General features: G+C 38.1%; 2 protein-coding genes across 15 annotated transcripts in view; both read right to left on the bottom strand.

The window, feature by feature from the left end:
• Nucleotides 1–27,241, bottom strand: part of prom1a (prominin 1a) — a 70,596-nt gene that overhangs the window by 24,668 nt on the left and 18,687 nt on the right. For 10 of the 14 annotated variants that reach the window (XM_056257248.1, XM_056257251.1, XM_056257260.1 and 7 more), the window contains exons 2-4: nt 14,317–14,375; nt 13,103–13,129; nt 6,056–6,261 (exon numbers count right to left, since the gene is read on the bottom strand). In XM_056257248.1, coding sequence (XP_056113223.1) covers nt 6,056–6,261; nt 13,103–13,129; nt 14,317–14,375 — 292 coding nt within the window. The remainder of the gene's footprint in view (nt 1–6,055; nt 6,262–13,102; nt 13,130–14,316; nt 14,376–27,241) is intronic. The other 4 variants (XM_056257252.1, XM_056257254.1, XM_056257259.1 and 1 more) reach the window with 1 other exon arrangement.
• LOC130089743 (E3 SUMO-protein ligase ZBED1-like) lies at nt 8,775–10,988 on the bottom strand. Its single transcript, XM_056257262.1, has 2 exons — nt 9,752–10,988; nt 8,775–9,458 (listed from the first exon to the last, which is right to left on the bottom strand). The coding sequence occupies exons 1-2, from the start codon at nt 10,465–10,467 to the stop codon at nt 8,804–8,806; spliced, it is 1,371 nt and encodes a 456-aa protein (XP_056113237.1). The 5' UTR covers nt 10,468–10,988; the 3' UTR covers nt 8,775–8,803.

Genomic DNA, 27,241 nt, shown 5'->3' with positions numbered 1-27,241 from the left:
CTTTGAGCTGAATATTACAGCTAAAATACTCATTATTCATGATCATAACTGACAGAAGAAACTCTCGACAACGACTGATTTTTATTTGTATTCGGTGGACTGATGACGGTAATATCTGATGATGTATCTATTTAAAGGCTGCTTTATAACGCAATCACAACCCTGTAAATACACTGATGAAAGTCAACTGTACAGCTATGTGCCAAGGAGAGCTGTACTACACACACACACACAGTCACATCAGGACATATTGTCACCATAACCATGGTTTCTTTCTTACGCAAACACATTCACACATATTGCTAACCAGATATAGACAATCCTCAGGCACTAGTCACCTTAAATCAGGGTTTCTAAAATGTATTTACACCAAGGACCCCTTTCATAACTCCAAACTGTTCGAGGACCTCACAATAAGTCAGTGTGATTTCAATTTCCCAATTCTAACTGAAGTATCACAGTAGTCAAAATCCTGAAGAGAGGTCCACCAATCAGAGTAGTCGCTGTTACTATAGAAACTGAGAATGATGTCATGAAATCAGACTCCCCAACACTCAACTTTGCAGTCATGTGTTTATATACGTATGTTAAGATTTTGCAGTATATTGTGCTGACAGCTTAAAATCTGTAGTTATCTCCATTGCTCAACTACTGTATGCTACGGCTGGTGTGGTAAACAATACGCACGAACAGGAAAATACTCAAGGGAGTCTTTAATATAGATCGTTAGAGATGCAAACACAGAAAACGCAGGAGAAATGTAGACGATACCGAACACTGAACTGAGAACACTGCAGAGTCTAATTAAGGCTGAAAAGGTGGACGCTCATGCTAACTGTCTCTGATCACACACACATGCTAAACAAAAATGTAAAAATACAAGCACTTACACATATGTGCCTACAACGATTAATTACCAAGACTGAATCAAGATCTATCCAAGCATTATAACATTTCAAGGATGAACGAATCAAAAACAGGCTAAACTGACATTTAACAGCACAAATACTGTGTAAATGTAGCTTTTCTATGATTAAACGTGGGTGGTTTAATGAATGAATGTGTGAGTATTGCACAGCCCAGCTGCACTATGGATGTCATGTGGGTTCGCAGGCTCTACTGTATTGAATTTGACAGGCCGTCTCTGCAAGCTGAGCCCCGGGGTTGGCAGAGGAGCAGTGGCCCCGGTGACCTCCAGTGCCCTGAGCATAACACTCCTTCTGAGTAGCAGCCGGGTTTCTGCTCTACATCCAATCACAGCTAAGAAACAGTCAGCCGAGAGAGTCCCTCACGCATAGAGCGCCACACAGCAATGACAAATCACAAATTAGACCACTTTAATATCTCAATGGTTTCAACTAGATAGCAACGAGATTAAACTGAGAGCAAATGGAAATATTTGCTTCAGATTGTCCCGCAGTGAGCTTACATACAGGTCCTTCTAAAAAAATTAGCATATTGTGATAAAGTTAATTATTTTCCATAATGTAATGATAAAAATTAAACTTTCATATATTTTAGATTCATTGCACACCAACTGAAATATTTCAGGTCTTTTATTGTTTTAATACTGATGATTTTGGCATACAGCTCATGAAAACCCAAAATTCCTGTCTCAAAAAATTAGCATATTTCATCCGACCAATAAAAGAAGTGAATACTGAACATAATTATTTGAAGGTTGACTTTTTTTTTTTTGTGTATTAACACACAAAAAAAAAAGTCAACCTTCAAATAATTATGTTCAGTTATGCACTCAATAGTCAATACTTGGTCGGGAATCCTTTTGCAGAAATGACTGCTTCAATGCGGGGTGGCATGGAGGCAATCAGCCTGTGGCACTGCTGAGGTGTTATGGAGGCCCAGGATGCTTCGATAGCGGCCTTAAGCTCATCCAGAGTGTTGGGTCTTGCGTCTCTCAACTTTCTCTTCACAATATCCCACAGATTCTCTATGGGGTTCAGGTCAGGAGAGTTGGCAGGCCAATTGAGCACAGTAATACCATGGTCAGTAAACCATTTACCAGTGGTTTTGGCACTGTGAGCAGGTGCCAGGTCGTGCTGAAAAATGAAATCATCTCCATAAAGCTTTTCAGCAGATGGAAGCACGAAGTGCTCCAAAATCTCCTGAGAGCTAGCTGCATTGACCCTGCCCTTGATAAAACACAGTGCACCAACACCAGCAGCTGACATGGCACCCCAGACCATCACTGACTTTGGGTACTTGACACTGGACTTCAGGCATTTTGGCATTTCCTTCTCCCCAGTCTTCCTCCAGACTCTGGCACCTTGATTTCTGAATGACATGCAAAACTGATCAACAGTCCAGTGCTGCTTCTCTGTAGCCCAGGTCAGGCGCTTCTGCCGCTGTTTCTGGTTCAAAAGTGGCTTGACCTGGGGAATGCGGCACCTGTAGCCCATTTCCTGCACACGCCTGTGCACGGTGGCTCTGGATGTTTCTACTCCAGACTCAGTCCACTGCTTCCGCAGGTCCCCCAAGGTCTGGAATCGGTCCTTCTCCACAATCTTCCTCAGGGTCCGGTCACCTCTTCTCGTTGTGCAGCGTTTTTTGCCACACTTTTTCCTTCCCACAGACTTCCCACTGAGGTGCCTTGATACAGCACTCTGGGAACAGCCTATTTGTTCAGAAATTTCTTTCTGTCTTACCCTCTTGCTTGAGGGTGTCAATGATGGCCTTCTGGACAGCAGTCAGGTCGGCAGTCTTACCCATGATTGGGGTTTTGAGTAATGAAACAGGCTGGGAGTTTTTAAAAGCCTCAGGAATCTTTTGCAGGTGTTTAGAGTTAATTAGTTGATTCAGATGATTAGGTTAATAGCTCGTTTAGAGACCCTTTTCATGATATGCTAATTTTTTTAGACAGGAATTTTGGGTTTTCATGAGGTGTATGCCAAAATCATCAGTATTAAAACAATAAAAGACCTGAAATAATTCAGTTGGTGTGCAATGAATCTAAAATATATGAAAGTTTAATTTTTATCATTACATTATGGAAAATAATATAATATGCTAATTTTTTGAGAAGGACCTGTATGTCTTCCCTAGACACAGCCTCCAACTGTGTATCTTCAAAACCAAGAGATTTCAATGTCAAAATCAAATATTTCTCATCTAATTGTTCCAAAGAACAATAATTTGAGCTTTAGAGCCCCTACTTTCCATCAGCAATTCTCATTTGTGTCTATTTTTAATTCCCCTAAGGAATTTCAGGAAACATCTGAGGAAAAAGTTGATCCATTAAGTCTCATAGGCTTTAAAATTCAAGCTATTAGCAATGAAATGTTCCTCTCTGTGAATATGTGTGTGCGACTTTACATATAGGACCACGGTTAAAGATTATTAATTTAATGAATGAATCTGCCAATTTAAATGTATGTAAACCCTGATGTCTTATCCATGTCAATGCAAAATTTATGATCCATGTTTTGTTAAACTACTACTTTGATTTAGGACTGTTTAAAAAGAAATGCACATACGGAATTAAATAAATATATAATAAAAACGGCCTGCAAAAGCATCAAAGTGTATCATTATGTTTTAAAGAGCAGCTTCCTCAGAACGAGGACACACATTTATACGAGCGGTCATTTGTAAATAACGGCAATAGCATCTATTTTTAACATAATGGCACATGCCGTATACATAGTAAGACGTAGTAAGAAAACATGTAATATATGTTTTATATACACTACCATTCAAAAGGTTTGAGTCAGTAATATTTTTTTGAAGAAATACGTATTCAGAAGGGACACATTCAATTTATCAAAAGGAACAGTAAAGACATTTACAATGTTAATTAATTTCCATTTCAAATAAATGTTATTCTTTTGTACTTTCTAAAAAATGTGTCAGTTTCGACAAAAATATCCAGCAGCACAACTGTTTTCAACATTGATAATAACAAGAAATGTTTCTTGAGCAGCAAATCAGCATATTAGAAGGATTTCTGAAGAATCAAGTGACACTGAAGAATGAAGTAATGATGTATTATCATTAATAGTGACAATATTACTGACAATATTTTGAAGTCACGACAATATTACTGTTCTTACTGTATTTTTGGTGAGCATAAGAAACTTCTTTCAGAAACATGAAAAAAAAATCTTACCAGCTTTACGAATTAGTTACACAAATGACATCAAATTATCTTTCACTACTTGCAGCCATCTGAATCATGCATTTTAAGCATAAAACAAACAGATAGTCACGGATGTCAGGGATACAAAAAGTCTAGAAAACCGTAAAGTAAATTACTAAAAATACAAGTAATAGATGCCTAAAGCTGTTATTTTGCCTGACCATCACACACACCATTGTGTGCATGACTTGGCTGACAGTGTCCCTAAGAAATGCTTACTTAAAAGTAAGATGGCACTAATGATGAATTTTCTTGTCATAATTGGGTCACTTCTTTAATTATTCATCAAGCCTACATTACGCCCAATGTTTCAAAAGAAAACCGCAGAGTCCTCAGAAAGCGGCCCGAGTTCATCAAGCAATTACAATAAAATTTCTTGGACAAGACGGGTCAACAAAACTCCAGGTTTCACCCCGTTACTAAGACAAACACTATTCGTATTCATAACCTACACCCCTGGAGATGCTTCATACTCAAGAACATTTCCATAATCTCTCTTTGAGAGTCCTTTTAGGATGATCACATAATATCTGATTTTCAGTTAAACTTCCTACAAAGAGACTGGGTGGCGCCTGTCTTTCCTTTAAACAAGATTGACCCTAAAGAGAGCAGTGTGTAAAGTAGCCCCAGTTATGGCTTGATCAGAATCATGAAGGTTGAAATCCCGGGAGGTTTTTGCATGAGGAGACAAGCCCATCTCCAGGCAGCCAGGCATGTGCTATGGAATCTTTAATAAAGAGCCAGCCAGCTGAATCCATAAAGCAGAGGCACATCAAACACTCTATTCAGTGTGCCGTTGCTATCCTGGAGTTCCCGCTATTGTGCGATCCTGCTGTATTTCTTTCTGTAGTGTACACTCGTCTACAATATGCTTTTGGGAACATGGCGACTTTAGGACAGGGAGATTAACTGCAAGCTCAAAAGTATCCATGCTGAGGTCTTTGATTGAACTTATCAGCTTTTGAATTTGCTCTTGATGATTTAAGGTCCTTGCACACCGAGTCCAAAATTTTCACACGTTCAAAAATAAACACGACCTCACGTTGTGTCAATCACGTTTACACACTGCCTCCGAAACTTTAGTCTGTCCAAAAATTATTGTTTTTTGGATCGGGTTCGATTTTCTGTGTTTTTCGCATTCGTAGCAAGCATTTTGAGAGGTGTTTTGACAATTCAGAGCTACCGAATGACGAATAAATAAAAACGCATACGAAAATTTCGGACTTGGTGTGCAAGGACCTTTAGGCTGTGTTCCAAAAGTACTGAGCTGCCTTTGCTGTCTACTGCATACATAGTTTGCTGCCTTTTAAGTGGCACCTACATGACCAATTTGTAAGGTTTGCACAATTAGAGACATAATTGATTTCAATAGAGCTTGATGTTAGCATGTTGCTAAATTAAGAATATGACACTCTAAAAATTGGCAACACTTTATTTTACGTTGATGCAGTTACACGTTACTACATGTACTTACTATTGTAATAACAGTGAGTTTGAGTAAGTACAATGCAACTACGTCACCTTAAATATTTTTTTAAATTAACATTTTAATATTGTTGCCATTTACTTAATTATATTTACAATCAGCACATCTAAATTTAATTAATTTAAATTACCATCTTAAATGGTAATCGTTTTTATTTTTCATTTAGCTTGTTGAAAGCATTTAACATTCCACCAAAATTATATACAGTATGTGATGACTTGAATACGAATCTGCTCAAAAGAAGGCATCTTGGTAGACAGACCTTTTGGAACATCCTTTGCCTTTTTGTGCATATGAGACCTTAAAATACTGCCTATGTAGGCATCACACTAGGTTTTGAAATGGAAACTTACCGTGTTAAAGGTTAGGGATGCAATCGCACCTGCGCATTCAGACAAACGCAAAAAACTTACGTGATAATGAAGGTGGTTGTGAGTAACAGTGTGGTCAGCAGTCCTCTAAGGCAGTCTGCGTTCTTCCGCTGTCTCTGGTGCATCTCTCCTCCACAGTTATCACAGCAGCGGCACAAACAAAAGAGAAGCCCCACCAGCGGCAGCAGCACGGTGAACAGCAGGCCCAGTGCCGCACACACCACAAAACCAATCTCATAATAAATCACCTGCACACAACACAAAGTTTCACAGATTAGAATTTCTTAAATGTTTAATAAATGCAAACAAATTGAGTTAATATTTGAGATAGTTTCCTCAATGCAGTATAAGCCTGATCCACAATGAATGTCAGGAAAATAAATCTCAGTTAAGTCTTGATTTGCATCCAGGAAGCCATCTAAGTTATATAGGTTTAAATTTTCGGATTAGTTCATCCACTACTAAAAGGAAGCAAAGAGTGTCATGTGTGTAGCCTATGTTTTAGAACTACAATTACACTAAATGAGTATTTCATATGGAGACATATTATTATATTATAATGTTATTGTTATTATTATAATTATGTTAAACTGTATTTTAAAAGGAAGATCAACATATATCTAAGATACAAAATATTTTCACGGTTCATCATTTAAAAAAAAAGACAAGCAAAGCATTTGCTAGAGGAAGCTTTTTTCCAAGTGAAGCAAATATCCTCGTCTCAAAAGCCTTCCAAGGTAACTGCATTTCAAATGAGGGAAATTAAACCATGCAAAATTTCCATACTGTATGTAACATGATGGTATAATGTTAAACATTTTATCCATATGCTGCCATTGAATCCGTTTGCACGTCCCGAGGCATTATGGACACTTCTGAATGAGCAGGGCTCTCCTCAGGCCAGTCTGCGGATAAGCTTAATCCGCTGAATAAACCAGAGGCTTTGTCTGTCACCAAGAACCCTTGCTTCTCCTCAAGGGTAGAGCCTTTTCATATTTAAAATTCTCTAAAAGTGGTTTTAAAAGCTCATTTCCCATCATGCCTATGTGGGTAAGAACTGAAAGTCTCGCTGTAAATTACACAAAAGCTTAGCAGCTAAGACTATCAAGGGGGAATTCACACCTATAGGGTATGAGGTTACTGACCGTTCTACTCTGAGTCTCACTGACCCTCTGCTGAGCTTCTCTAGTATCAGCATATTCAAGCTTCAGACTGGCTCATCTATGGATGTCATCCTCCCTGTTAGCGCAGCCGCACACCTCACTGGGTTATAGCTGAGCTAAAAACTGCCGACAGCACATGAGGAAATGTCTGTGTATCTGTGATTATCTTACCAATTACAGAGATGAAAGAGACATTAAATACCTGTGATTTTAATATAGGATGGCCAAGAAAAAAGTTCAATGAATTCAATTCAATTCAATTATATAGTTCAATTATTCCCCATTTTAAAACTGTATTAAAAGTGTGTAATGTTGATTTCGAGCTGAGGTGTAGCAGTTAGAGCATAGATATGTGGTTCTAAGGCAATCAATAATGTCATGATCCCAGCCTGTGTTGAGTGTGTTCCCCTGTCTTGACTCTTGAGTGAGGACGTTTGTGTTATTTCCGGTCTTGTGCCATGTGTTGTAGTTCTCCCCAGGTGTGGGTTGTTAGTTCCCTTAGTTACCCTTGTGTGTACCCATGACAATTAGCCACTGTTATTTTGTTAACCTTGTTTTCCCTTTGTGTATATATACCACAGTGTTTCTTTTGTTCCCTGTCTAGCGTTGCCAATATACAGTTGTATCGTGTGCGTTTGTTGTAACTTCTTGTTCATGTGCTTGCTGGATTTATCTCGTTCCTTGTCTAGAGTTATTTCAGTTGTCCTGTTTCAATAAATGTTTGCTGCTCTTGGATCCAATGCCTCTTGTCTGCAGCAGCCACGTTAAAGATAAATTGAATTCAACTTGCAGCATCTTAGAAGAAAAATGTTATAATATGCTGCTTTTTTATAGATTAGGAGTCTTTATCATAAATAATGGAGGCATCAGGGCTCGATAGTGCGAGCATTTGCGACCAAACAGAGGTGTTTGCAAACTTTAGAATGTATTTAGGAGCATGTGTGCGAATGAAAAAAGTCCCTGCAGGTTCTTAGTTTAAATGAAGTTTAACATCATAAAAAAACTAGGGCTGTCAAACGATTAATTTTTTTAATCGCAATTAATCGCAGAAGCTTCATAGTTAACTGCGATTAATCGCGGTTTGAATTGCACGTGTAAAATTCTGTTATTTTGCATATCAAGGCAGTTCTAAGCCCATAATGTAGTATATCTTACCAGAGTTTTCATTGGGAATCAAAAGAACACATACAATTTCCTTTTTGACCTTTTTTTATTAAAAAAAAGGTGCAATGTAGACCAACTTCCAAATATTAGGAGGAATAAAGTAACGCAGTGCTTACTTTGAGAGATTACATTTATCAGGCCACTCTCATAAGCTACTTCAAAAATAAACAATAACATCATTAGCAAAACAATTCCTAGCTGGAAATAACAGCAATCAAGTGATATGTAACACTGGTAGGAAATTTCTAACTCGCGTTATGACAAACAGAACAGTCTAAAACATTGACGGCCACAGCGGGATATTTGTAACATTTTCTAGTTTTAAATGAAGAATGTCATCCTTGTAATTAACCTGTGCTGCACATGGATGAAAAAAAAAGTCCAAATGACAGTAAGATGAAATGAAAAATATTGCATGATTGGACATGAGATTCAGAACTATTTGAGTTCTAAGTTGTCTCTCCTATTTATTTTCTTTAACCCAATTGCTAATACACACCAGTCTGTTGACATTAGCAGTGGACAGTGCTGCTCTCTTTTTTTGCAAGATGTGACCAGAGAGTGAGAACAGTCTTTCACACGGTACCGTTGTTGCAGGTGTAGCCAGATATTTTTGTGCTAGAGGTGCCAAGGTTGGGTAGGCCCTTGCGTGTCCAGACCACCATTCCAATGGACAGTCATCGATGGAGATGCTGGGCTCACCTCTGTACCGATCCACAGACGTGTCAGATGCTGGGTCTTCTTCGTCATCTGAATCTGATGCAGCAGCTAACAGAAAGTGCATCTTCTTTTTAGGTGGACCTGGCTCAGGTTCTCTACGAGGCTCAGGTTGCTGGGCACTCTCCTCTTTAATCAACTTCCAGACTTCCTCCCTTTCAGATCTGGGAAGGCATTTCAGATCCTTAAATCTGGGGTCAAGCGCTGTTGCCACTTTCAACCACTGGAGATTGGTGCTTTGTTTTCGCTTTGATAGGTCAGATGTGAAGGCCGCTTTAAACCGGAGCACATAACCTGGATCATCGTCAGAAGCAGTCATCAACCGGAACAAATGACACAGTGCAGGCAGGACCACGGAGCAGGATATGTACTGTTCTCCTCCTAAAAGCTCAGTCACATACCTGCCAAGAAACATAAAGTGCAATCAATGACCAGTAATAAAAAAAAAAAAAAAGAAAAAAAAAAGGATGAAGTTAAGCTCCAGTGAAATAAAATTCTAAAAACGAAATTTTTAGAGCATGTGTGTAGTAGGCCTTCCTCCTCTTCATCTTACAGTGCTTTTCATATTCATATAACCAATGTTTAAAGCTACAAAAGCAGCAGCATCTAATTTTAGCAATAACTAAATGATTAAAGAGAGACTAATAAATCAGTCACATTTTAATTTTCAACAAAACAAATTCAAAATATTTACCTGCATGGTTCAAGGAGTGTTTCAAGCTTTTCGATCTTCTCCAGTTCTGCATTAGTCAGCATGGCTGGTGTGCCTCTTTGTTGATGGAGTTCAAGTGTAGCCTTGACAAGGTCCTTGTTTCTCAGAAGCCGGGTGATCATGCTGAGAGTGGAGTTCCACCTGGTGGAAACATCTTGGATGAGGGGCTCCTGTGGCTGTCCCAACTTCTCTTGTTGTGCTCGCAATTCAGCTGCATTTGCTGGACTATGCTTAAAATGTCCAACCAATTTGCGGCATTTTGCCAAGACATTCTCAAGACCACTGTCACGGAGTGACATTGTGATCGATCGCTGTAAACTGTGCGCAACGCACGGCATGTGCTCGTATGGCAGGAGTCTTGCTGCTGCTGTCATATTACGGGCACTGTCGGTGCCAATTGTTGTCACCTTCCCCGCAATTTCCCACTGCTCTGCAACTTCAGAAAATTGTTCGGCACATGTTTCTGCAAAGTGCCGTTCTTCTGAGTGTTTAACCGTTAAAGCAAACGAATGCAACTTCCAGTCAGCGTCTATATGGTGTGCAGTAACTCCAAGATAATTCTGGTTTCTTACTGACGTCCAATGATCCCCGGTTAATGCCACAGCATTTGCATTTCGCAGGAGATTGATTTTAGATTGTTTCTCAGCTTCATAAAGCTCCTCTATGCGAGCAACAATTGTTCCCCGCGATGGTAACATGTAAGCCGGTTCAGAACTTGCCAACCTGATTACATCCCTGAGACCCGAATCTTCAACAATGTTGACTGGTCTGCAATCAGTTGCCACCCATCTGGCGATCGCTGTGGTTAACTTATTTTCATCCAAGGGTCTGCTGCGACGCCCGCACTCAGGAATAGTTCTTTGGCGAGGCTGCGGGTGGCTTGGCGGGGAGGCGTCAGGTGAAACACCGGGGTGTTTCGCCTGGAGGTGGTAACTTAGACTTGACGTGCTCCGATGGTAGCTGAACTCCTTGAAACAAATGCTGCATTGTACCTTAGTGTTGTCAACGGAACCGTCTGTTTTTTTTTTTAAAGTTAAACAGGCTGTTTAAAAATCCGGTCGTACTTTTTCTATCCATCACTTTTTACCGCTTCACAAACCAAAGGGGCTGACTACGGGCTAATCAAAGGGACAAAAAGGCGTTCCTTGAAATGCGATTAAAAAAAATAACGCGTTATGGATTTTTTTTAACTAATCGCGATTAATGCATTAACGCTGACAGCCCTAAAAAAAACTTAAATGGAAAAAAACCTGATTATAACCTGAAAACTGATTACATTAAGAGGTATTTAATTTGGGGATTATGAATTATTGTTTTTTCCTGTTTTTTTTTTAGCACACTAAACGATATCTGGCATTTAATTCAACGTAAACACTTCCTGTAAAAAATATACACTCAAAGGATTATTAGGAACACCATACTAATACTGTGTTTGACCCCCTTTCGCCTTCAGAACTGCCTTAATTCTACATGCCATTGATTCAACAAGGTGCTGAAAGCATTCTTTAGAAATGTTGGCCCATATTGATAGGATAGCATCTTGCAGTTGATGGAGATTTGTGGGATGCACATCCAGGGCACGAAGCTCCCGTTCCACCACATCCCAAAGATGCTCTATTGGGTTGAGATCTGGTGACTGTGGGGGCCATTTTAGTACAGTGAACTCATTGTCATATTCAAGAAACCAATTTGAAATGATTCGAGCTTTGTGACATGGTGCATTATCCTGCTGGAAGTAGCCATCAGAGGATGGGTACATGGTGGCCATAAAGGGATGGACATGGTCAGAAACAATGCTCAGGTAGGCCGTGGGATTTAAACGATGCCCAATTGGCACTAAGGGGCCTAAAGTGTGCCAAGAAAACATCCCCCACACCATTAAACCACCACCACTAGCCTGCACAGTGGTAACAAGGCATGATGGATCCATGTTATCATTCTGTTTACGCCAAATTCTGACTCTACCATCTGAATGTCTCAACAGAAATCGAGACTCATCAGACCAGGCAACATTTTTCCAGTCTTCAACGGTCCAATTTTGGTGAGCTCTTGCAAATTGTAGCCTCTTTTTCCTATTTGTAGTGGAGATGAGTGGTACCCGGTGGAGTCTTCTGCTGTTGTAGCCCATCCGCCTCAAGGTTGTGCGTGTTGTGGCTTCACAAATGCTTTGCTGCATACCTCGGTTGTAACGAGTGGTTATTTCAGTCAAAGTTGCTCTTCTATCAGCTTGAATCAGTCAGCCCATTCTCCTCTGACCTCTAGCATCAACAAGGCATTTTCGCCCACAGGACTGCCGCATACTGGATGTTATTCCCTTTTCACACCATTCTTTGTAAACCCTAGAAATGGTTGTGCGTGAAAATCCCAGTAACTGAGCAGATTGTGAAATACTCAGACCGGCCCGTCTGGCACCAACAACCATGCCACGCTCAAAATTGCTTAAATCACCTTTCTTTCCTATTCTGACATTCAGTTTGAAGTTCAGGAGATTGTCTTGACCAGGACCACACCCCTAAATGCATTGAAGCAACTGCCATGTGATTGGTTGATTAGATAATTGCATTAATGAGAAATTGAACAGGTGTTCCTAATAATCCTTTAGGTGAGTGTATAAGTCGTGTTAAATATAAAATAACAGATTAATGTTAAATATATTTGCACATTTAACACATAAATAATTACATAATTATTAAATACAGTTTGAAGTAGAAATATTCAAAATCTAGTGTGCTTTTTGTATAAATTAAATAGTTTTAATCATTTGCTATCCATTAAATGGAATATTAAACAGCTCTGTTGTCATAATTCCTCCTTCTCGAACTTCCTGTCTCCTTTCTATTGTACCTGTACTTTAAATAACATTAAAAACATAAATGCCAGAAAATATTAGTTCTGCTTTTGTTCATAAATACCTGCAGTGTTATTGATGATGACATGACAACAGTTTCGTTGTCAATGTCCCAATGTGTAGTGAGCCAGGGTCCTTACTGTCCTTACCAGTGCCGGAATATGTGTACACGATATACTGATTCAGGAGCTAGGAAGCCAGGGAGCTTATTGAGACTATCTCTATTACAATTTTTGTCTATTACAATAGACAAAATGTACAAGAGACTATGTCTATTACAATTTTTTAATCTACCTAATGATGCATTATGGATGACACAATCACAATCAAAATTAGACCAGAAAGTTACACTGAAACAAACTTGTGAACAGCATGAGTACAGGGCTGGGTTCTGTAAGGGTTAGGAGGAACTAAGGAATAAGGGTGGTCAGTCAGACTTGGGTCCGGTTTGGCCCTTGACACGGCTAGCAGGACACACACATTACCTGTAGCGTCAGAACAATGTTTTCTGGCTGGGAGGTGCCAGATGATGAGGCATGCAGAACAGCAAAAATAGAAAAAAAATACAGAACAGATGGTAAGCCAAATCAAATAAACAGTCAAACAAATAAAAGGCAAATAAAATCACTTAAGAACCAGGAAGAACACTTGTCATCTGTAATGGGAACCAGACCCATTTTGACAGTCCCAGGGATTGAGTGAATCATGTATTTGGCCGACAGTCGCATCCATATCCAGCTTTCCATATTCTTAAGTGTTACAGAGCAAAACAGCAAAACTGAAAAGTGAAGTGTGATTATAGGTTAATTGGCTGATGTTTGACAATTTTGAGATAATCGTTCTTCAGCCTTATACAATGTCACTAAATAATTTGTAAAGACATGCTCATTTAAATTAAGGCCAAATTAATAATACATTTTAAGTGATTACCCTTGAATAACCCTATGAATAAAATAATATAAAAAAATACATCTTCATTCACATTCTTCAGTGTCACATGATCCTCCAGAAATCATTCTAAAATGCTGATTTCTTCATATTATTGATGTTGAAAACAGTTGTGCCGCTGGATGAATTCAAAAGAACAGCATTTATATGAAATTGAAATTGTTTGAACAATGTAAAAGCCTTAAATGTGATTTTAAATCAATTTAATGTGTCCTTGCTGAATATAAGTGTAAATAAAATAAAAACATTTAAATGATAGCCATTATAATATATAATAATTGTAATATAATATAATATAGGCTGTTTGCTGAGAAATAAATGTGGTAAATTGAAGCACTTTGAGCACTATAATCGGGCTGTGCATCTCCGGGATCATATTTCCTCTCAACAACACAGGAAATGTTGGTGAAACTGATTCATTAAGGTTTGCCCCATATGTTTGTTTGTTCCCAAGAGTTGGATGCTGAAACTTCAAAGCAAGAGCTGTTGTTTAATTAAACTCATTTTCGTTATTAAAAAGCAACAAATAGTTTCTTCCTCTATTTACTACAGGCTATAATGCCAAAAGCAATTAACAGCTCTTCCAGAATAAGAGCATAACAGGGCAAAGCTCGCTCCGTGGCTTTCATACTCAATTAAAATATTGTTTCATAATAGATGCGTTGAGACAATGTCCCCACAACTCAACTGCGGTGGCGGAGGTACACGTAATGGCATGGAGGTTCAGGTAGGCACAGTCACATGCACTTACCTTCTGGTACTCGGATTGTATGGCTCCGAATTTATCCTTCGCCACTCTGATGACGAGATCTGCAATGACAGGGGAAAACAAAGTCAGCATGCTTCGGCCTTGTTCAGTGCCGCCACGTCAGAACAGGTTACGTAATGTTATTCAGCATCCAGATGAAAAAAACACCAACAACGAGCCTACTGTGGATGAGCGTAACCCGTTTCATCGAGTGCTTAGCCCCCAGCTGCCCCCAGTGCCACAATCTTGAGAGAAAATGTTAGTTGTCTTCATACAAACAGACATCACAAAGTTTCCTCTGGGAGCATCTGAGTTTTGTATGACTGTGCTGATAAAATTTGCATTATAATGCATTAAACATTTAGATTACAAGCAAAAGCAATGACAAATCATCTTCAAATTATGTGAAAGACAAAAGAGAAGGAAACAGTTCTCTGTAACATTAAAATGTATGTGCAATCTGTGCAATGCATCCACAAACAGAGACAAAGTACAGGGGGAGGTGACAGACCACTTGTACAAAACAAATGAATGGGAGAAATCTTAACACATAGTAGGTCAACTGTAAAAAACACAATTTTTCAGATTGTATTTTGCAGATTTCGTTTTTTCTCCATTGAAGTATAGACATGAGCTGTAGTATCACTCTCTACATTCTGAATGTTCAGCTTTTCCATTCCCATTGCACCATAGTCTAATAACCCCCAGCATACAACCAAATCACCTGGATACAACTTCACAAACAAAAGAAGCAATGATGGCAAACATCCCAAAACGCTGAAGGAACAGCCTGCAGTCCCACAGCTGTAGACAATGAATCAGCACAGAGAGGGAAAATGTCTTTAACAAGCCATTACAAATTAGATAGAATATCAACAATGCAATGTGATGTAATATTTGAACGATACAGTAACTAAATTGGCCATATAAAAATTAATGAATAAATAAATTAGAAAAATATTTGTCTTTGTAAAGTTTGTATTGCCTCTTCTTATTTTACAGACACTCCTCTCAAACAACCTGTCATATAGAGAGCAGTTCTTCTCACCATCCAATCAGTTCCCCATGGAGAAAATTAAATCTCATCCAACATTTCTTTTCTCATTAAAAGTCCCGTTTCAATCAGAAATGCCACATTTGTAGTAGAACGCATTTCTGTTAAAATTGAGGCTAAGCCTCATAGTATTAAAGTGGGTTGAAAACATCATAAGAAATGAGTGAGAGACAGAGAGGTACATCCTCCATTTGGTGCATTGCAGGGATTTTCAAAAAAGTCAATAAAGTATTACTTAAGCTATTTTTGAAATGCTCAGGGCTCTGAACAAATATGTTTTTTAATAATCATCACTGTACCTGTACAGCCACCATTAAAGTGACAACTTGACAAGTCTTTTTTTGTTGTTGCAATAATATGGGTCTTATTGCCTTCATGCATTTTCTGTAAAACTTTAGAATACAGTTCCGTCATTAATGAATAACTACAGGAAGCTAAGATTAACTAACAAGAAACTGATTAATGAATTATAATGCATAGTCGAATGTGGTAATTCAGCTAATCAATAACTACTATTTTTCATTCCTCCCAGATGACAACTAAGAACTACCATATACAGTTTTATAATTAAAATGAATAATGCATAATGTATAATTAATTCTAAAGTGAAGGTAATGACAACCCACTAGTAATGTTAGTAGTTCACTTTTAGCTAATAGTGAACAACCTTATTCAACTGAGCACTATTACTAATTTATCAATCAGAGTTTATTTATAGTTAATAGTAGTAACTAGAATGTTAATAGTGTGAAACTCATTTGTTCCTTTGTAGTTATTCATTAATAACGGAACCGTATTCTAAAGTGTTACCGCATTTTCTACAGAGACCTCCAATGATTCCTGAAGGCCTACTCATCTTCAAAGTCAGACAGAAACAGTAATGTTTAGGGGATCATAGCATGTGGCCATGAACAAAACATCACCAGTCACTGCATTAGCCTGTCTAGCTATATTTTGCCGGTCCCTATAAGTCCCTGGTTAATTAGCATGACCTTAATTCAAGGAAAGAAATCTTCTTTAAAATCCCTTGGTACATGATTGCCTTACTTTTGCATCATACCCAACAATGAGGAATTAATTATACAGGAAGGAATGACTTTCTCAAAGAAATTTGAAACTCCTTAATAAGTGGCTCCCAGTCATCATGTCTAACTTCTTTTTTACCTTGAAATAACCCATGAAATAGCTTGATTAGCAGTTTTTGATATATTTCAGACTGAAGCCTTCACACCTTGTGTAGCGAGCTTATTTCATGTATTATGAATGTTGTTCTGTTGGTATACCTTGGTTTGGCTTGTTTCTGTTTTGTCATGTGATCGATGTAACCTTATGACTTCTTATATTAAGATGGCTCCTGCACTGAGTATTGTTTATTAGACGTTAGGTGTGTTCGACTTCACACGGCGCTGCTCAGACTGATCCGTTTGCAGTCGGGGTGGAATTGAAAACAGAGCCATCAAGTCAGCTAGTTTCTGCTTCCCGTAGAGACGCTCACGTGGTGTTTGGGTACTTTATCGCAGATGAAGTGGATTAGATGCAATACTTGTCAAATACACAGACGTTTCAGACGTTTTCATGAAGCATCAAAAACACTTTTCATGTACCGCTTAATACAGCGCCATCTGTACAAGAATAAAGATCAACATAAGCCTATACTATTTCAATACCAATAAAGTGGGTCTATACATTATATTATTTAACTTATGTTATTGTGATAAACATGATACAATATAACATTATGGTTGCATCAAAAGAGTTAACACGAAATAAACACGAAACACACGTGATCGTTGTCATAGGTGAATCTGGCCAATCGTGGGACAGCTGTGTCATTATCAGAGATTGTGCAGCCGTTCTGGAGAAGCTTGAAACGTTCTCGTGGTACTTTGATGCCATACATCACAGTGATGTGGCGTCGGCGCTGTCTCAAGTCGGACAAAATTTTAACCGGCATGCACTGCTTCAAGTCAGATGCCATTAAAGTGGTGGGTTTTTTCTTGCAATTGTCGGTTTCCTGTAGAATTTTAGAGGCGCAGTGAGTCTCTGGGGCCGGTTTCACAAAGATAGACTTTGACTATGGCTTAGAGATAGTAGATAGTCAGACTTCAGATAGACATCTAAATCAGACTGTTGCACAAAGCACATAAGACTCTGACTATAATTAGGATTACACTGCAATGCATTCTGGGTAAAATAAGACACTTTTCAAAACAAAAAACATGGCGGATCGAATAAGCGCATTCAACTGCTCAGTGCAGTTTACCCCAGCGGAAAATATGTGTTTGTTGGAGGAGTATAACGGAGACGGAGACGGACTTTTTGACTTGAGCTCGGCGACTTCTAAGGGCCCCCCCCCCCCTGGGTACTCGGTACCCCTTTTCCCCCCGCTACCACGCCCCTGCTGGTTGCCAAGGTAACATAGAGTCTTAGACCTAAGTTAGCCTGGGGGTAAGGTGTCTAATTTTTTGGGTCGAAATGAAGTCGGTCGTTATTTTTGTGAAACAGTCTAACTTGCATTAGACTAGTCTAATGGGCAAATTTTAGACTTGTCTAACACTATAGACCGGTCTAAAATAGCTTTGTGAAACCGGCCCCTGTGGTTATTCTTCAGACTGAAAACTTTAGACATCATTTAATTATATATGATAATGGTAGTGAGTGGCTGGTGGTATTAGGGAAAGAATAACATAATAAATATAATAACAAATACACAACAACAGTAAATACAATTAATAATTAAAATAAATAAAAAAATAATATAATAGAGACAGATAAGCCATAGATAGATAGATAGATAGATATTCATGTAGTCTTTAAATTTATTATTTATTTGTCAAGTCAATGCAATATAATCATGTTGGAGGAAGTCCTGCAGGTAAAATCAGCTGATGATTGTGCATTTTTGTCTAAAATATCATAGTCTAAGTAGGCTATGTACTACAATATTTTATGTTGGTCAAGCATTTCATCCAAATTTACCAAGAAAAAAGCATTTTCATTTCATAATATCACCAGGCAGACAGAGAACGAGAGAGTTCAGTGGTCTGTGGGCAGATTGGATTGTGGGTAAGGAATCAGTGGGGCATAGTCCTCCAGCTGTCTCTTCCAGATAGCTACAATTCTCAGCAAAAGGAGAGGACAAAAATATTGAAGAGTGCTGAGAGGAGGAGAAAAAGAAGATCAGTGTGGAGAGGTGGAACAGAAGCATGTCTCTTCTTATCCTTCACCGATCGATCGGGCTGTCGCATACTCACATACTCACACACAAACGCACAAGCAAATACACACTCAGAAATATACAAAAGCATATACTTTATCATCCAGCCACTGTCTGAAAACACCCTACAATCTCTTGCATTTCCAAATGCTATCCACCAAGCCAGCTGACTTCTTAGGGTGCGTGCACTGACAGCGATTTGCAGTGACAAAGCAACTGGAAGTCATTTGTTTTCAATGAGAGAGGGCGATTTGAGGTGACATGACTGGCAGACAATGATGTGGATATGACAAGGTTAAGCAGAGTTCAACTTTACGTGATGCACCGACTATAAATGCATTTAAACGTTTAAAAATTCATCTTGTCATGTGCTTTAATGTAATTGTAGCCACCTGAATAGCCACTTCTTAATGGCAACATTTTACTTTCCTTTACTGTCGGTCTACCCTCCATTAATCCCACCCGCAGCAGCACTCAGTCAGTGTCCAGAAACTTCAAAAAGGCTAAACAAACTGTGCTGGCAGTTTCTCAGGCCCGGTCTATTTCTCATGGACCTCTGTGAGTACATCTTCTCGTTCCTCTCTCTCTCTGACCTGGTTTGATTGGCTGTGCTTCCATTCATCTAACAGGAAGTAAACAAGCTACAGGGCACAGAGGTAAACAAAAGAGGGGCCAAAGGTGCTGAGTGACTCAAAATACCAGCGCACAGACACACACCTTGGGGGTTACTTGTGGTTCCCTGAGGTGATGACAAACGCCTAGTGTGTTTTGATAAATATTACCATTCAAAAGTTTGTTGTCAGTATTTAGTTATCAGTTTAAAAAAAAAAAATATTTTTTTTTTATTAACAATAAGAAATGTTTCCTGACCACCAAATCTGATGATTTTTGAAGGATCATGTGACATGTCATTGAAATATGAAAATTAAAATGACGGGTACATATTTTACGACCCTGTCCGCCAAAATGACAGACAATGAGAAAGTCTACCGTTGCTCTGAATGTAGTTTTGTTACTTACAGAAAATCATGTGGTAGAGAATGAACATCTGAGCATGTCTTCGCATGTACATGACTGTTTGTTCACCTATTGGTATGCAATGTATGCCACAGTCCTATTGTGACACAAATCCCTGCACATCATCAACACGTTTACTAGGCCATAATCAAGATGTTTGCTTCAGACTAATAGCTTCCTTCCTCTTTCTCTCTGTTAAGCTTGATAATACACTTTAGCAAGGAGTTGTTTGTAGTAGTGGTTCTCTTTTTTTTGTCACACTCCCCATTAAATCTGGAAAAACTGTTTTTTCAGGACTTTTTATCAGTTGGCCTGCATTGTTATTCTGAAATTAAATTTATTGATTTAAAAAATAAAATAATTTTGAATGAAACATATTTTTTATTGATTTAATTTAAAAAAGGGCTTTAAATGTATGTATGTATGTATGTATGTATGTATATATATATATATATATATATATATATATATTGAATAGCTTATAATATATTAAAAAATATAATAATAAATGTAATTATTTTTGTCAGTGGAACACAAAAGCAGATGGAAAAGGAATAATTGTTATTATACACATCAAGCTAAAAGTAAAAAATAAACTTTACTTAAAAGTACCTATGTGATTTGTACTTATTTTGAGTATTCTGAAGTCATACGACAGCTCTGTGTCAGGAAAAGAAATAATTTTTTGAGGCTTTATTAATATGCAACAGTGAGCCCACTATAGAGAAATAAGGAGGACAACGCAGCACATTTGAATTTAAGTATGTGCCTCCCACACTTTGAGAACCACTTAATTATAGATAAATTTTTGTCCCGGATAAAATGTGGCACTTTGTGGTACATCACAAAAACGTGTATTAATTCTAGTCTTGTAACGGCACGCAACACATTCTTTCATCAGGGCAACCTTCTCTTTGATGCAGCCATTTTCGTATCCATCCTCCACGGCACTCGTTCCTTCCTCCTCTCATCCTCCCAGCAGGACGCACTCTCACACCCACGACTTTGCTTTTGAGACGTTTCTCTGCTAGTGCAGAAGAAAGAAAGAGATTTTCTCAGAAGTACGCTATCCCTTTTTTTAAAAGTTAAAAACCCCACCATATCTTCATAAATATTTCATCATGAAATCTCCTCAAGGTTGGCTGTGGAGATAAGCAGCCTTGAATACATTTGTAAGCCACATCACCTCACATTATCATGGCACGCCAGAGACGTGAAACTCTAAAGGTTTTTACATCTATTCAGTTACACCTAAGACTAATATCTGTCAAGAGAAAGAAAGTGATTACAAATGCCCTTTCAGGGCACAAGTCTTCTGAAATGTGCCAAGCAATAGCTGAGATGACAATCTTGTGCCAAGAACGTACTGAAAATTGTATATGCTAGTTCAGCTAATGTTTAAATTATTATCTAGCTGAAGACAGCTAAATATTAACTAAACTCTATTACTCAAAGTCTGCTTTTTATTTTCAAGCATTTGGAAAAAAAAAACAGCAATTAGTAATCACTTTCAACTGAATTTAATTGAGAGGTCAGAGTGAAGTAACCCATGCCAAAGTGCCTTTAAGGGGACATAACATCCTCTGGCAGCTATTATATAGGCAACAGGCATTCATATATTTTAGGTTTCAGAAGAGTAACTATCTTAAATCAACTATCTAATCTCAAAATCTCAAAAACTACTGGCCAAGAATACATCAATAACATGTCAAGTCATGCTGAAATCTCAATGATTGAGTCAAATAAAAAAACACTTTCTTTAAGCATACTGGACTAGGTTTGTCATTGCATGTTACATGACTGATCACGACACGGCAGGTTTGAAAAAAACAACTACTACTTCATCATCATTTCATTCTTTTCCTCACATAAAGCTACCATGTGACTTATAACTATATTGTAAACGTACAAATCGTATTGACCACTTTTATGATACTATTAAGAAAATAACATGGTGTAGGAATAACATGACAGAGTAAATGATTTTCTGGAGTGAAAAAAGAACAGTTGTGCTGCTTAATATGCTTGTGGAAACCGTGATAGTATACATAATTTTTTTAGGACTCTTTGATTAATAGAAAGTTAAAAAGGGTTGCCATTGAAACGCATAAATTCGAGTCTCGAACCACTCAGAGTATAATGTCACAGGTTTCCATCCCTTCCAAATTACAGTAGTTATGGCGTGAACGCAGCAAAAGCTTGTTGTTTTGGTTCAGGAGGAACTGTAAAAAGTGGCTGCTGTTTCGTTTGCGGTACTTGTTGACTAACGTCTGTCTAACTCTGCATAGAAACGTGAAACATGAAATGTGTTGCTGAGCGTGCTGTATGATGTCTGCGCGAGCAGGGTGCTTGTTGAGGGTATGTAAAAACATACGTTGACAGGCAGGTAGGACATCCTTTCGTATAGCCCTCGGAACGCGGTCTATGATTGGACAAACGTTTTATGGTCCTACGCCTTCCAAAGACGATATAAATTCATATAAATACATTTAGACCACTTAACTTAGGCCCTGTCCCATGCACTTTCGTGACATAACACCAATTAGACTGTCGGGAAGAAGTCTGCTGTGGAGCTCGCTTCAGTTTGGGCTTGGCAAAAGTGTGCATCGAAGGTGCATATTGACCGCAAAGGGGGGCGCTAGCGAGCACCCTTCTGAAACATAAAATGTTAAATGGGACACCCTACGGCACGCGGCAAGTCCACAAGACCGAAATTGCATATGAAGTTTGCCATTTGGGACAGGGCCTTAGTGATCGCTATTGTGATGTGAAGAGACTTTCAACCTTCCATACCAAAAAAAGTTTTTGAAGCAAATCACATACCCTGCCTTTAATTCCTAAACAATTTCGGAATATTTTACATTATCTTTTATCATCAAACATGACATTAATCCTGTGGAAGATAAAATGGAGAAGTACAATAATCTTTTTAGAATGGGACTGATGGCAAGTCAATGCTAATAATGCACCAAATGTCTGCAAAGTCACCAAAGATTCCTGAGAGGCATTACTGTTATTACCAGGTTTACAGAGCTAACAGACGTCCAAGAGAACTGCATGAAGAAGAGGATTATACTGTAAAAAAGTGCATATCAGAGAGATGCATTTCTATAGGCGTTCTAAATTTTGCTCTTGTATCCTGTTTAGTGTGCCAAAAGCCTTAGGGAGATGCACAGAGAGCTAGAGCTGCCAGACGTCTCTTCCAAACCAAGCTATCGGTGCTCAGCAACCAGACCGAGGCATAGCAGTTGGCTAAACATGTTGTAACTACTATATTAAAACATTCATTCAAAATTCATTCAAAGATGAGTCTGCCTTTTCTGAATGATGCGTCTTTATGGGTTTTGAGTCCTCATAAATACATCAAATTGAAGAAAAATACTACTAATTTATAAAAACTGATTAGATAACATACAATACTGTTCAAAAGTAAAAGGGCCAGTAAGATTTTTAAAAAGAAAATTATTGCTTTAATTCAGAAATAATGCATTAAATTGATCAAAAGTGACGGTACAGGCAAGACATTCATAAAGATTTCTATTTTAAATAAATGCTTTTTTGAACCTTCAAAGAATTCATCCTGGAAAAAATGTATCATCATTTCCACAAAAATATTAAGCAGGACAACGGTTTTCAAAATTGATAATAAGAAACGTACATTTCTGAAGGACACTGATGACTGGAGTAATGGTTGCTGAAAATTAAGCTTTGCCATCATAGGAATAAATTACATTTTAAAGTATATTAAAATAGAAAACAGTTATTTTAAATTGCAATATTACAATACGGTAGTTTTTTTTTTTTACTGTATTTTTGATTAAATAAATGCAGCCTTATTGTCCATTAGATACTTCTTTCAAAACATTAAATAATCTTACCAATCCCAAACTTTTGCCATTTTCAGCAATTTTTTCAAATTCACTTGATTACCTTATAACACCAAGCTGGAAGCGTTAATTCTCAATCTTAAAGTCGGAATTAAAAAAAGTTTTTGTCTGAAGCCTCTCAGCTTAAATTTGTTCTTTTTTAGTATTATTGCAACACTGTGACTACATTCACACTACAGCAAAATATGACTGCCACTCCTAGTAAATGTTAATCTCGTTCTGTACAGTGTTCATAAGGTGACAACTGCATTCAACAACCAAAATCACTCTTTTAAAAATTCATCTTGTGACATTATATCGACACACTGTGTGAACTGAACTACTACTTCTTAATAATGTAAAGATACAATTACCGCATATTACTGTCACAACTCAACTGACACTCTTTTGGACACTGACAGCTCACCTGAGATGTGTTTTTCTTTTCCTTGAGGTACTTAAGTTACAGTAAAAGCAAATCGCAGATATGGAGGTACATGTCTTGTCTCCATTGCAAATTTTGATATGGTCTGTCTTGCTCTATCACAGTCGCTTCCTTCTGAGCCCTTCGGTGTAGAGGTAACCTATGTATTACGTTGGAGTGAACAGCAGCTTACACAAAACAGCTATAAACAAAACACTGGTTTATTAAAAAATGTCTAATTTTGTTAATTCACATAATATTAAATTGGTGAAACACAGCTAACACCACAGGTGTTTCTTGTTTATACTCTACTCAAAAGTTTGGGGTTGGTAAGATTTTTGACGGTGTGTTCACACTTGTAGTTCGGTTCGCTTGGTTTGTTTGGTCCAGACCAAAAAAAACCCAAAACATTTAGTCCTGGTCCGCTTAGTGTTCACATTGGCATTTTTAACACCGGACCTAATGATACAGAGCTTAAAGGCATAAGGATAAGTTCACAACTTGATTGGTCGAACCGAACTGTGATGGGCAACATCATGATTATGACGAGAAAAAACAGGTATGCTTGAGCATTCAGTCCTTTTTAGGGTCGCATCTTGTGACATCATGTCCTGTTTTTGGTACGTTTACATGTCTTTGGTCCGTGTTGCACTCATATTTCATTCGAACTGCACCCGAGTTCGTTTGGAAGCGGACCAAGACCCATCTTTTCAGTGGTCTTGGTCTACTTTTTTGGTGCGCACCAGGGTTTAGATGATAGCGTTCAAATGAACCGCACTAACAGAGCAATCACACCAGGGTTCGTTTTAATCGAACCAAACATGACAAGTGTGAACACACCCTGAATGTTTTTGAAAGAAGTCTCTTATGCTTAACAAGCCAGCATTTATTTGATCAAAAATACAGTAAAAACACCAGCATCATCATTACTCCGGTCTTCAGTGTCACATGATCTTTCAGAAATAATTGTAATATACTGATTTGTGGCTTAATCAACTATTTAAACTGTTGTCTTGCTTAATATTGTTGTGTAAACTGATATTTTTTTGGAATAGATGAATCTTCTTTGATGAATAGAAAGTTCAAAAGCATTTTTTGTAACCCTCTAAAGGTCTTTGCTGTCATTGGGCCCTATCATACACTTGGCGCAATGCAGCGCCAGGTGCGAAGCAAGTGTTTTTTGTTAGTTTCAGTCTGACGCAGTTATCAGTTTCACATCCTGCGCCACATTGTTTGAATAGCAAATGCATTTGCGCCCATTTGTGCACCCATGGGCTGCTGGTCTGAAAACGAGGTGTGTTCAGGCGTACTGTTGGTGCGTTGCTATTGTGAGGCAACTGAAATAGACTGTGCCGTTGACCAACAAAAACCTGGTCTAAAGTCAATGGCATTTATTTGTTTGTTATTTAAAGAGCACGTTAGTAATGTGCGCCTATAGGCGGGTCCACAATGCACGTATACACACTGCTCTACCAAACTTGGATGTCTTTTAATAAACAAACACTGTTAAGTTGTTTTGATTGATACTGTGAAGCAGCTTTGATACAATCTGTATTGTGAAAAGCGCTATATAAATATATTTGACTTGACTTGACTTGACTGCTTATTACACGCAGGGACGCGCAGCAGCACACAAACTAGTCAAATATTAAAAATAAAAGGATTACAATATAAAAGATTAATATTGTGTACATAATTTCCTCTCTGGAGAAGTGTTCAGTCTTTCCGCTTGCAAATTCCGCCATGTAAATATCGAATCTGCCATGGTACAAGCGCAACTGGCTTTTAAAGGGAATGTGAAATTACATTCTGATTGTTTTTTTGCACGTTACGCCCAAAACACACCATTTACTCATTAAAAGAATAGGGACGACCCTTTTACACCATGCGCCGGGTGCGCGACCATTTTTCCCGTTGTTAAACTAGCAAAAGTGGATTTGGACACGCCCTAAATGCACTTGCGCTCTGCGCTTTAGACTATGCACTTAGATCGTAAAAATAGGGCCCAATGTGTTCTTGCTGAAAAAAAGTTTTAATTTCTTTAAAAAAAAAAAATTTAATCTAAATCTCACCCCAAAAGTTTTGTGCCACACCAAAATTTTGCTATGGTAACCACTGTCAACCGTCATGAGTTCAGGAGTAACTCCTGTATTCTGTACCCAATCTGAAGTGTCACACAAATGTCAGCGGCTAAGACAACTTAGCTGATGACACCACAAGCACAAGCTCAGTCCCAACCCCTTCACTAGCAAAATACTGAGCTGTGCCATACGAACATCTGTTGTTAGTGACTCCATTACGTGAAAATCTTCAGTTGCAACTTGGTGACATTAGCCTGAGGTTTTTCACACAGTAGCTGTTGCACAGCAGAGAGAATCAGATGTGTTCAGAATATTCTGAAGGCTTCATAAACCATTGAGACATCTGCTATCTATTTAACATGAGTGATCAAGCATGTCACCTAATGCCTTGAAATCAATGCTCATGACTTTTCTCATCTACTCCCTGGTGCCTGGTTAGAGTCCCAGAGGGTTACAATCTGTACCTGAACATTAACAATAACAATCTGTTGAAGCACACATAAAGCAATAAGGCTCATCTGTAACCAAGGAGTCAGTTACCAAGAAAGAGGAACCCGGTGTCACAATCAGAAAGAACGCAACAGAAAACTAATAGAAAAAAGAAATTGGGGGTGGTACAAAATGTACAGTTCTCTCTTTCAAGACCAGTATTAATAAAAATGGAATTAAATGCATGAGTGAGTTCAAGCCGCAGTTGGAAACAACACCAATCTCTTCACAGCATCTACAGGCTTGGACTGCAACACAGAAGGTCTTTTTAGATAAATACAAAGACCAATTTGAGTTGCCCTGTATTCTGATACTCACCGAGGAAGGTTATTTTGTGCATGTGTATGTGAAATGAGTATGTACATGCATGATATATAATATCCTCACATTATCCCTGTTTTTGTCAGTTGCAGTGAAAAGGTAGCAATATGTTCTCTGTAGACAAAATAAAGCCTTCCACAAACAACACACAAAAATACATGTAAAGTGTTACAGTGCTCTATGAGTGTTTTCATCAGGAAGTCAGCAAAAACTAATACCGTATATGCATGCATCATATGCATGATATATTGATTATTGGCCAATATAGAATAAAAAAAAAAAAAAATCCCTAATAATTCAATAACACTGTTACATGTAATCCTTAGCAAACCTCAAAATGAATATCTAGTTCTCATAACTGCACATTCGAATAGTGTGATGCCTAAATTCACTTGTACCAATTACAATTACCGATTCTATTTTGAATTTATTTAGACAAAATAGTATAGAATGGGTTAT

Source organism: Rhinichthys klamathensis, unplaced genomic scaffold (genome assembly GCF_029890125.1).
Source record: "Rhinichthys klamathensis goyatoka isolate OS25496 unplaced genomic scaffold, OSU_Roscu_1.1 h1tg000136l_1, whole genome shotgun sequence".
NCBI lineage: Eukaryota > Metazoa > Chordata > Actinopteri > Cypriniformes > Leuciscidae > Rhinichthys > Rhinichthys klamathensis.
Note: the sequence above shows the minus strand (reverse complement) of the source record. Positions and strands in the feature narration are given on the sequence as shown.

Coding starts and splice junctions, on each gene's coding strand:
- LOC130089743 (XM_056257262.1), bottom strand. CDS start 10,467: ATGTTACCATCGCGGGGAACAATTGTTGCTCGCATAGAGGAGCTTTAT. Junction 9,459..9,751: donor ACACTCCTTGAACCATGCAG/GTAAATATTTTG, acceptor GTTTCTTGGCAG/GTATGTGACTGAGCTTTTAG.